At 50.1% G+C, this 11143-nt stretch overlaps 1 protein-coding gene across 1 annotated transcript in view; it reads right to left on the reverse strand.

The window, feature by feature from the left end:
- Positions 1-11143, reverse strand: part of CCDC33 (coiled-coil domain containing 33) — a 94704-nt gene that overhangs the window by 6252 nt on the left and 77309 nt on the right. The window contains 1 exon segment of the mRNA XM_010843413.1: positions 30-195. Within this exon segment, the coding sequence (XP_010841715.1) occupies positions 30-195 (166 nt within the window).

An 11143-nucleotide genomic window follows, 5' to 3' on the forward strand; every position in this document is an offset into this window, starting at 1 on the left:
TATTCCCTCGGTGGCCTGCACGCCCTCACCCAGGTTCTGGGCCTTGTTGGGGCTGGCTGACTCCTCTTCTACCTCCTTCTGGGCCAGCTGGCTTCTCAGCATGCGGTTCTCTGCCTCCAGGACGCTGGTCTGTTTCCGCAGTGACAGGATGTCCTCTGCCATCTTCTGCATGGCCCGCCGGTAGTTGTTCATCTCCTGCAGACCCCGGAGCTCAGAGCTGAACCCCCAGCCCCGTGTGGCTGCCACCCAACATCGACATTCACACTTAGAGGTCAGCGGGTCACTCCCGAGGCCAAAGAACAGAGAGAATCCCAAGCTGTGCCCTCAAGTCTTAGCAACTCCTTGGAGGGGTGGTCACGATAGGGTCTTCACCCCTCCTGGTCAGTGAGAACAGGTCTGTAAATGTGCTCTTCTGGGGGTTACATCTTTTCCTGAGATGCCTTCTAGGGGGGACCCAGGCCTCAGACACCATTGAGGAAGCCCCTGAGCGATGGAGACTTGAAAAGCTCTGGGCCAGCTCTCCAGGGCCTGGCTATATCAGGGCCATTCTCACCTTCTCCCTTCTCCTTTCTTCCTTCTCTAATCCCTCTTCTTCCTTGAGTCACTGAGGACCCAGGGAAGAATCTTTCTGAAATCTCCCTGAAGGCTCCTTGGGAGCTGCCCCTGGACACCAGCCTCCCAACGAGCCCAGGGGTCTTGAAGGGACCCAAGGTAAGCCTGGGAGACCCAGATAAGGACTCAGGGTCAGTGCTGGGATCCAGCTATAGGATCCAGGGTATGAGGTGGGGCCAGGATGCCAGGCTCTGTCATTAGGTTAGGAGTAACAGCAATACTTGGAGAAGGCAATGGCAACCCACTCCAGTGTTCTTGCCTGGAAAATCCCATGGACGGAGGAGCCTGGTGGGTTTCTGTCTATGGGGTCGCACAGAGTCGGACATGACTGAAGCGACGCAGCAGCAGCAGCAGCAGCAACAGCAATACTAATATCTGGTGTTCATTGAGCATTTCCCATGTTCTAGGTCAGGCCCACCTCCTTCATTTAGCCTGTGAGGATGGGTTCTATTATCATCCTCATTTTATCGATGATGAAGACAAGGCCCAGAGAGGTGAGTAGCCTGCTTAGTCACAAAACTAATGAGTGGCAGAGTCAGGGTCTGAAATCCAGGCCTGCTGGCCCTTGAATCCTTGTTCTTAAGCACTGTGCAATCCTGTCACGATGCCCCATGTAGGGAAACTTCACAATATTTTGAGAAGTGATGAAAACAGGTTACTACAAAGAATTATGATTTCAACTTGGGAAAAAAAGTTCATGTTTACCCTTGTGTGTACATAGGAGAATTCATAGGTTATATTTACATTATTTGTTTTATAATCAGAAATCCTCTACTGTTATTTACAAACACTTTTGTGAAGGTAGTTTCTTAAATATAAACAGTACAACAAAATAGAAAAGAGAGACTCAAAATGTGAAGCCAGAAAGGTCCGCGGAGAGGGAGGAGGTAGGAGCTAGGTTGGGGGTGGAAAAGGAGGAGGAAGCAAGGCCAGGGGGAGCTTGTGGTCTGTGGCCTTCCTGAGACTGTGCAGGCCTTGCAGGCGGGGGGTGGGTGCTCCAGCCAGGAAGGGGCTCCCAAGTCCTCAGGAAGCAGAGCTCAGTCCTCAACTCCCACCTGGGCCCCATGCTGACTGGGGATATGGCCTGGCTCCCAGTCACTGCCTCCAACCTGTTGCATGGTGGGCTGCTGGCTTCCTGGGGCGGGGTTTCCAGACAGCAGGGGCTCATCAGATACCACTTGTCACCTGCTTCTGTCTAGCCTTCTGGCTAGACTGCCTCTGAATGGTGCCAGTGCTGGGCCCATCTCCCTAGCACCTGCCCCAGTCAAGTTTTAGGTCTTGGCTCCTGTAGATCTGCCCATCTGGTGCCCTCAGACAGCTACGTTAACTAGGACACTCAGCCCAGAGACTGCACCCTCACAGGGCTTTGTGGTCGGGCCCCAGGCAGAAGCCCAGCTTGGCTACTGACTCACTGAGTAAGCTTGGATGAGCCCCTTCATCTTACTGAGCCTCAGATTCCTCTGGCAGGAGGAGCATGGAGTTGCTGCAAGCTCAGAGGTCAGGGGCCCTGCCTCAAGCAGGCAGGCCTTGGAGAAGGCAGTTCCTATCCCACCCCATCTCTGTTCTAGTACCAGCTTTAGTTAACAGGTCAGACCCCTTCCTCTTCGTCCTTGCTACCTTCAGCCTGGGTTCCTTTGCTCCCTCCTCTGCTGTGCTCTACATCTTCAATGTATAGCAGCCCTTTGATGGACAGGGGTTTGGGAGGCTCAGCAGACCGTCAAGAGGAATCACATGATATTTTTGAAAAAGAAAATTCATCTCTCCTTTCCCTCCCTAGCCTAATTCAGGCTCTTCTCATGTCTTCTCTGAACAATTACAGCAGTATCAAGTGGGTTTCCTTGATTTAGAATTATCTTTTAGAGAAAACACAACTTGTCCAAGAAAACAAGTTCAAGGATGCTCCACACACTGCAGTTAGTGATTTTATTCTAGGAAATGCTCAGTCTCTGGATACAGGCGGTACTTACAAGGAATGACCTAGATTCAATTATTCTGAGGCAGAGATGTCCACACTGTATTTTTAAGTGGAAAAAAAAAAGTAAGAATGTGGCAAATTAATATGATCACATCCACAACTGGTATGTGTATGTGTGAATGCACGTGTGTACATGTGTGCATGAGTGTATACATACAGATGTATAGTAACAGTAGTAACTGCTCAGTTTGGGAAGGAAAAGGAACACTTGCTTAATCTCTGCATTTTTCTAAGAATTTGCTCATGTTATTCATCGAATTAAAAATAATTTAAACCGAAATACATTGAGGGCTATACCATGTTCACAGATTGAAAGACGAAATGTTTAAAGAGTTAGTTCTTCCTTACACTGATTCACAAATTAAATGTATTGTCAATTAAGATCATAACCCTCTTGTATATGTGGAGAAATAGATAAACTGGTTCTATGAGAAATAAAAAGAACAAGTATCGCCAAAATACTTTTGAAGAGAAACAGGTGGAAAGACTTGCTGTATCAGCTGTCAAGATTTATGATAAAGCTACAGTAATTAGGCGGAGAAGGCAATGGCACCCCACTCCAGTACTCTTGCCTGGAAAATCCCATGGACCGAGGAGCCTGGTAGGCTACAGTCCATGGGGTCGCTAAGAGTCAGATACAACTGAGCGACTTCACTTTCACTTTTCACTTTCATGCATTGGAGGAGGAAATGGCAACCCACTCCAGCGTTCTTGCCTGGAGAATCCCAGGGACGGGGGAGCCTGGTGGGCTGCCGTCTATGGGGTCGCACAGAGTCGGACACGACTGAAGCGACTTAGCAGTAGCAGTACAGTAATTAAGATAGGGTAATATAACTGCAAAGTTTGATAAGCAGGCCAAAGCATGAGAGAGCCCTAATACAGATCCACACATATATGGACTCTTAACATATGATGGTGTTACAGGGTGGTAGGGAAAGGATAGTCATTTTAATAAAAGGTGCTGCATCAATTGATATCTATCTGGAGAAAAGGGAAACTTGGCTCTTATTACATACCATAATTAAAAATAAATCCAGCTGGACTGTAGATCTAAGTGTAAAAGGTAAAACAATAAAGCCTCCAGGAGACAAGGAAAGGAATATCTTTATAAACTTGGGATAGCGAAAGGTTTTTCAAAACAGGACAGCTCAGAAAAGGGGGAGATTTCCCTGGTGGTCCAGTGGTTGAGATGCGGGCCTTCATTCACCACTGTGGCCCCAGGTTTAATACCTGGTCGGGGAACTAAGATCCTACAAGTCACACAGTGTGGCAAAAAAGACAAAACAAAACCCAAAACAAATCCAAAACAACCAAACCAAAATATGCCAAAAAAGCACAAATCAGGATGGAAAAGGTTGATAAATTTATACATTTAAATTAAGATATTTTATTCATATAAAGACATCATTAACAGGGTGAAATGGGCAAGGAAAGTGGGAGAAGATACTTGCAACAAACACAACCAAAGATGAACTCATATTCAGATATGAAAACAACTCCCAGGCTTCTCTGGTGGTTCGGTGGTAAAGCGTCCACCTGCCATGCAGGAGACACAGGTTTGATCCCTAGTCCAGGAAGATCCCACATGCTGCAGAGCAACTAAGCCTGAGGCCTCAACTATTGAGCCTGTGCCCTGGATCCCGGGAACCACAACTACTGAAACCCAAGCGCCCTGCAGCCCAGGCTCCACAACAAGAGAAACCACCGCAGTGAGAAACCCGCGAACCACAGCTAGAGTCGTCCCTGCTGAAAGCAACTAGAGGAAACTGCACAGCCACGAGGGCCCGGCATAGCCAACGAATACAGAAGACATAAATAAATAAAATTATAAAAACGACTCCCACAAATCAGTAAGAAAAGGACAGACTATGCAATAGAATAATGGACAAGAGATTGGAACTGACCCTCAACAAAATAAGCCAGTAAGCATCTGAATCGGTGGCCACCCTCTTTAGTCCTTTAAAACCAAAAAGATTCTGCTATACAGCGCCACATTGACTAAAACAAAAACAAAACAACCCTGACCACATCAAATGTTGGTGATGATGTAGCGCAAGTAGAACCCTTAGTCCCTGCTGGGGGAACACGAAGTGCCTCCATCCTTTCACAGTCTGTTCGGAAACTGGATCCTATTGAAGTTGAATGCCTGCATAGCCTATGATCTGGCAATTATACTCCTGAGTATATACCCCTCAAAAAATGCACGTGTGAATGCATCAAGAAGCTGGTGTAAGAACATTACTAGTAGTATTATTTGTAATAATCTTAAACTGGAAATAACACAAGTGCCCATCGCAGTAGAATGGTGGGAGAGTCATGTGGTAAGATGCTACGCAGCAATACAAATGAATGAATGATGGTCATGGACAACCACATGGAGAATCTCTCAAACTAATTGTGAGCAAAAGAAGAAAGACACAAAGTACCTACTCTACAATTCCATATAGATTTTCTCTAAAAGCAAGTAAACTTTGGCGAGTTAGAAATCAGGGTATTAGATCCCCTTGGGAACATAGAGAGATGACAAGGGCATGAGGGAGCTTCTTGGGTGCTGGCAGTGCTCTTCTTGACCTGCAGGGCCTGTAGGGGTTACATGTGTGTGTTCACCTTGCAATGATTCATCCCTTGAATACATTTATGTTTTGTGTGTTTGTTTGAATGGGTGTTGTACTTCACATTAAAAAGTTAAAAATGTTTAATGAATTAAAAAAGAAATGAAATCCTGGTTCAACTTTGGTTAAATACAGGAAGCCTCCACATTGCCACCCCTTTGGAGATCATCCTGGTTCTCAGCAATAGTGGGTTCCTTTCCAGCCCTGAGCTTTGGATGCTCCCTGTGGGCCCTGGTTCTGGGCCCTGATCGAGCCTCTCCACCCTGTGAGGCTTACCCAGTCCTGTCTGGGAGAAATGGCCAGATCTGCTCTACCTCCCTGGAAGGGGCCCTCTGAGAGCAAGCAGGCCACACGCTGACCCTTGCTGAGGGCCTAAATGATGCCTCAGAACATCCTATGAGACTCAGATTAATTCACGTCTCCCATTGCCTACAAATGTGAAGCGAGCCTTTGCACCCAGACCCTGCTAAAACCTGTGCTTTTTGCACCTACTGGATTGAGGCAGGTTGGGGCTTCACCCAGAGGGAAGAACACTGGGATCCTGCCTTGACAGTAGCTGAATCTGTCTCCAGAAATTGAGGGACACTGATGGGGGTGGTGGCCAACACAGGCACCAGTGTCCATATGATGTCCCAAGGTCCCAGGATACCCTCTGTCCCTGAAGCCAAGGCTGCCTGGGGTGGAGATGGAAGAAGGGCATCCCCAGCCTGCTCCTCAGGGAGCCAGAAGTGCCCAGGTCTCCCTGTGTTGGGACAGGTGGGCATGCAGCCTGCCTAGCACAGTGAGAAAACTGCTGGCCTGATCCCATTGCTGCTTCACCAGCTTCTCCTTCAGTAGGTCCTGCTCAAGGTAGGGGTGGAGCGAGAGAGGCCCTGGGCAGGGAAGAACCTGCTGGATGCTAGGGTCCGGGTACCTTAGTCTATGTGTGTGCGGGTGGGGAGGGCTGAGATCATCACGGCTGTGGTTCCTGAGGTTTGGAGCAGCTTTCTTCCCGCCCTGCTTCAACTTAGAGGCAAAGTCTAAGGCTTGGGATTCAAGGCCTCTTATAAGCCACCCCCTTATGCCCATCAACCCCGCCCTTCCCCTCCAGCACTCTTATCTCCCCCTTCACATCTCTACTCAGGCTGAGCTATTAATATCTGCAGAGAACCTCTCCCCCATTTCCACTACCTAATCTTTGATCTTTTATAGTCCACTCAGTAATTTGTAGTCTAAGGGACTGCAAGGAGATCAAACCACTCAGTCCTAAAGAAAATCAATCCGGAATGTTCATCGGAAGGACTGATGCTGAAGCTGAAGCTCTAATACTTTAGCCACCTGATGCGAAGAACTAATTTATTGGAAAAGACCCTGATACTGGGAAAGATTGACGGCAGGAGAAGGGGACAACGGAGGATTAGATGGTTGGATGGCATCACCGACTTGATGGACATGGGTTCAAAGCTCTGGGAGATGGTGAAGGACAGGGAAGCCTGGCGTGCTGCAATCCATGGGGTCGAAAAGAGTTGGACATGACTGAGTGAATGAACAACAACAACAGTAATTTGTAATTGCATGAGGACTGCTAGTGTGTGTGCGCCTGAGTGTGCATGTGTGTGCACCTGTGCACGTGTGCGCGGAGGGAGTCCTGGGGAAGGGGCTGTGGCCCCGGCCTACCCCACGGGTCTAATCAGCTCCTCTTCTTATTGGGCTCACCCTCTCTAATGCCCTATTACCTCTCACTCAGGAGTCTTGGGGGTGAACAAAGCTCTATTATTAACACCCCTCCTTGACAAAGAAAGAGAGATGAGGTCTAGAGGAAGGGAAAAAAAGAGATGGAGAAGGACAGTGTGGCTCCTGCTGAAGTGGGGGGAGCCTTACATCAGCCACATGGCCGATGGGTTCTTGGGGGCTCCATCCCTCGGAGGTTAGCCCTACTGAGCTTCCACAGGCCCCGCCACCACCCCTAGCCAAATCTCCCCTGGATGGGTGGAGAGGGACCTGGCCCTGGATCACCTGCCCTCAGGCTCTACTCTTGCTGGCTCCCTCTGTCCCAGGGGACCCAGAGGGGTGGCAACCTCCCTTCCTCTCCAACTCCACTCACCCCCACAGCTGAGCCCTGCTTCTAGACAGCAGCCCTGACCTCTCCCCACAGACTGGGCTGGGCTCCCGGCTCAGGGCCACATTCTGCGTCACAGTGCAGCCTTGAGAAAACCCAGGACACCACGACCCAGATTCCTGTGGTGCGCCGGCCCTCCGTGCCCCCTCCCCCTCCAGCTCCCAGGCTGCTGTGCTGTGGGGGTCGTGGGCAGGACGTCAGCCTCACTCCTATCTCTCTGGGCCTGCACATGCTCTAGCGACAAGGACTCTACCTGTGCCTGACCCTGAGTTCCCACTGTACCCCCTTCACACACTGGGACCCCAGCTCCCTGAGCAGCTGATGGGAGAAGCACCAGGTGGCCCTGGGTTCATAACTCCCCTGCTATAGGGTGTTGGTGGCGTTTGCTGCATGCACCTCCTCTCTGGCTTTGGAAGGGTAGTAACTATGCTCTGAGCCTCAGTGTCCTCATCTGTGGAATGGGAAAATAGTCTCATCTCAAGCGGTGGCTGTGGAGTCAGGAAGTGTGATGAGGGCCTGCCTGGCTCTGGTATATAGGCTGCCTGTAGACACCACGGAGAAGGCAATAGCACCCCACTCCAGTACTCTTGCCTGGAAAATCCCATGGACCGAGGAGCCTGGTAGGCTCCAGTCCATGGGGTCGCTAAGAGTCGGGCACGACTGAGAGACTTCACTTTCACTTTTCACTTTCATGCACTGGAGAAGGAAATGGCAACCCACTCCAGTGTTCTTGCCTGGAGAATCCCAGGGACGGGGGAGCCTGGTGAGCTGCTGGCTATGGGGTCGCACAGAGTCGGACACGACTGAAGCGACTTAGCAGCAGTAGCAGCAGCAGTAGACACCACATCCCATCTTCGTTTCTTTGGCCACCTTGGCTTGTGGGATCTCAGTTCCCTGACCAGGGATTGAACCTGGGCCACAGCAGTGAAAGCCTGGGATCCTAACCACTAGGCCACTAGGGAACTCCCTCTACCTCCCATCTTTGTACCACTTTTGATAACCTACAAACTGGATACAAAGTAGAAATCACCTTACACATATAAAGAGCGGGTGAGACAATGAGGAATTATTGGACATAGATTAAAAAAAAGTATCTGTGTGATAGCCTTGAGTACCAAGTCCAGAAGTTATGATTATCAGGCTGCTCCCATTTTACAGAAGTTGAGGCCCAGCATCCACCTCAGCCTCCCTCACCTTTAATAAAGAAGGAGGGGCGGTGGCGATCTTTCACAAAAGCCTGAAGAGGGCAATGCTTGCCCCTCTCCCCCACAAAGAACTTTCTTACGGTGGAATCAGAGGCACTTCAGCCACTTGAGGATGTTCAAATATCCCTGTGGCCACAACCAACTATGTTGACCAAAGTGAAAGTGAAAGTCGCTCAGTTGTGTCCGACTCTTTGTGACCCCATGGACTATATAGTCCATGGAATTCTCCCGGCCAGAATACTGGAGCTGGTAGCCTATCCCTTCTCCGGCGAGTCTTCCTGACCCAGGAATCAAATGGGTCTCCTATGTTGCAGGCAGATTCTTTACCAACTGAGCTATCAGGAAAGCCCAGGTACGCCTTATACCTTCACTGTTCAGATGGGGAAACAGAGGCTAGAAGGCGGCAGTGTGCCCAAGGTCACAGAAACTCAGTTATAAAGCCTTGACTGGAAGCAGCTCAGTAAACACCCAATCAACCAGTACTTGCTGTGTGCCACATGTGAGCTATGCTGGGGCCTCGGAGCCCAGAGGAGTCCAGACTGTTCCAGGCTGTGGTGGGCTCCCCTCTACACTGAGGAGGTGGCAGGAAGTGCCTGTGACAGAGGGAAACTCAGAGGAGGCTCTCAACCCAGCCTCGGGGCAGGATGGGGCAGGAAGGCTTCTTGGAGGAAGTGATCATCTGAGTTGACTCTTGGGAATGAGCTCTCTGGAGGTGGAGAGAGGGCTCTCCGGGCAAAGGAATGTACACTGCTCAGTCGATCAGTTGTGCCTGACTCTTTGGAACCCCATGGACTGTAGCCTGCCAGCCTTCTCTGTCCACTGGATTCTCTACGCAAGAATACTGGAGTGGTTGCCCTTTCCTCTTTCAGGGGATCTTCCCGACCCTGGAGATGCAGAGTCTCCTGCATCTCTTGCATTGGCAGGTGGGTTCTTTACCATGGAGCCACCTGGGGAGCCCCTGGGCAGAGGAGACGCTGTGGCAAAGACAAGGAGGTGAGATTAGGAACAAAGCAGATGAGAGCAGGATGCAGGGAGGAGAAATAGGGGTTCAGCTGGAGAGGTAGTCGGGCAGACAGAAGACGGCCTTGAAGGCCAGTCTCAGGGCCTCGGACTCTGTTCTGAAGGCCATGGAAGGGCCTAAGCTGTGGGGCGGGGGGTGCCTGTGGCAAGACCTCTCAGGATGCTGAGCCCAGAAGACAAATCAGGAGAATGAAGGCTGAGAACAGCGAGTCAGGTGAACTCATTGGGACCTGTATCGGGGGAGGCAGTGGGTCTTCAGGGGAGGAGGTGCGTGCATGGAGTACGGAGGCTGAGGAGTTGGCCTGAGGTGCGGCCCAGGCTGGGTGGGAGGGACCTGTGTGGCCTCCAGGTGAAGGTGGTCACAAGCAGCTGATGGTGGTAAGCTAAAGAATCTCAGCTGGAGATAAAGGGGTGGGAAGACAGCCTCCCAAATGTGATGGAAACCTTGAAGGGAGGAGATTTCCAGAGTCAGAGGAAGTGTAGGGTGGGGAGAGGGGTTCAAGGACAAAGGAAAAGGGTGGTGGTGGGACAGCCTTCAAATTCAGGGAAATTGCCAGAGGGGTGGGAGGAAAAGGGTGGGTGCAGCTCTGGTCAAGGCCACAGAGCTTAAGAAAGGAGGGGAGATAGCCTTCTGCTCTGGACAATGGCACATGCAGTAATATAGACCAACTTTCTCTGTAGATAAGCTGCAAAGCTGGATACAAAGTAGAAATCGCCTTCTGAAACATATAAAGGACTGGTGTGACAGTGAGGAATTAATGGACATAGGTAAGAGAGGAGGTTGGGGTGGGGTGAGGAACCCATACAGTAGAATACTTTACAACAATGTAGAAGAGGACCCACAGCACCCAGCAACCATACAGATGCCTCTCACACATAAAGCTGAGCAAATGAATCGTACACAAAATAAAACATACACGGCGTGATGCTCTTTATAGAAAGTTAAAAGCAGGGACTATTAGGTCATAGTGATTAGGGAGGTGTTGATAGTATAAAGAGATAAAGCAAATGGGACTTCTCTGGTGGTCCCGTGGCTGACTGAGCTCCCAGTGCAGGGGCTTGGGTTTGATCCCTGATCAGGGAACTAGATCTCATGTGCGGCCAACTAGAAATCCTCATCCTCCAGAAAACCCTGCCTCCATCCCTAGGTCTCTTTTCCACCCTGTATCCTCAGCTAAGGATGCCACATGCCACAACTAAGACCCAGCGCAGCCAAATAAACAAATAAATAAAGAAGCAGCAGCAGCAGCAGAGTATAAGACACGAGCGGGTCCAGGGGTCATGTCGAGGAGATGAGCAGCACCAGGGACTTGGGGTGCTGGCGATGTTCCATTTCCAGACCTGAGTGCTGGTTTCATGGATGTTTACTTTAAGATAATTTGGTTGTGTTTAATTTTTTTGTTCAGCACAACTGTCTCCATAGGGGTTGTAGTTCACAATTTAAAAGGGTTTTGATAAAAGGTGAGGTTTACTAGCTTCCCAATCTGCAGAGGAAGCCTCTAGGTGTGACCTAAGGAAATGGCCCCTGGTGACCTTGGTCAGCACTCTGGGTGCCAGGAGGAGGGTATGCGGGAGGAGGACAGAGGATGAGAAAGGACAGAGGTAGCTGGGGATACCGGGG

Source organism: Bison bison, unplaced genomic scaffold, assembly GCF_000754665.1.
Source record: "Bison bison bison isolate TAMUID 2011002044 unplaced genomic scaffold, Bison_UMD1.0 scf7180017864181, whole genome shotgun sequence".
NCBI lineage: Eukaryota > Metazoa > Chordata > Mammalia > Artiodactyla > Bovidae > Bison > Bison bison.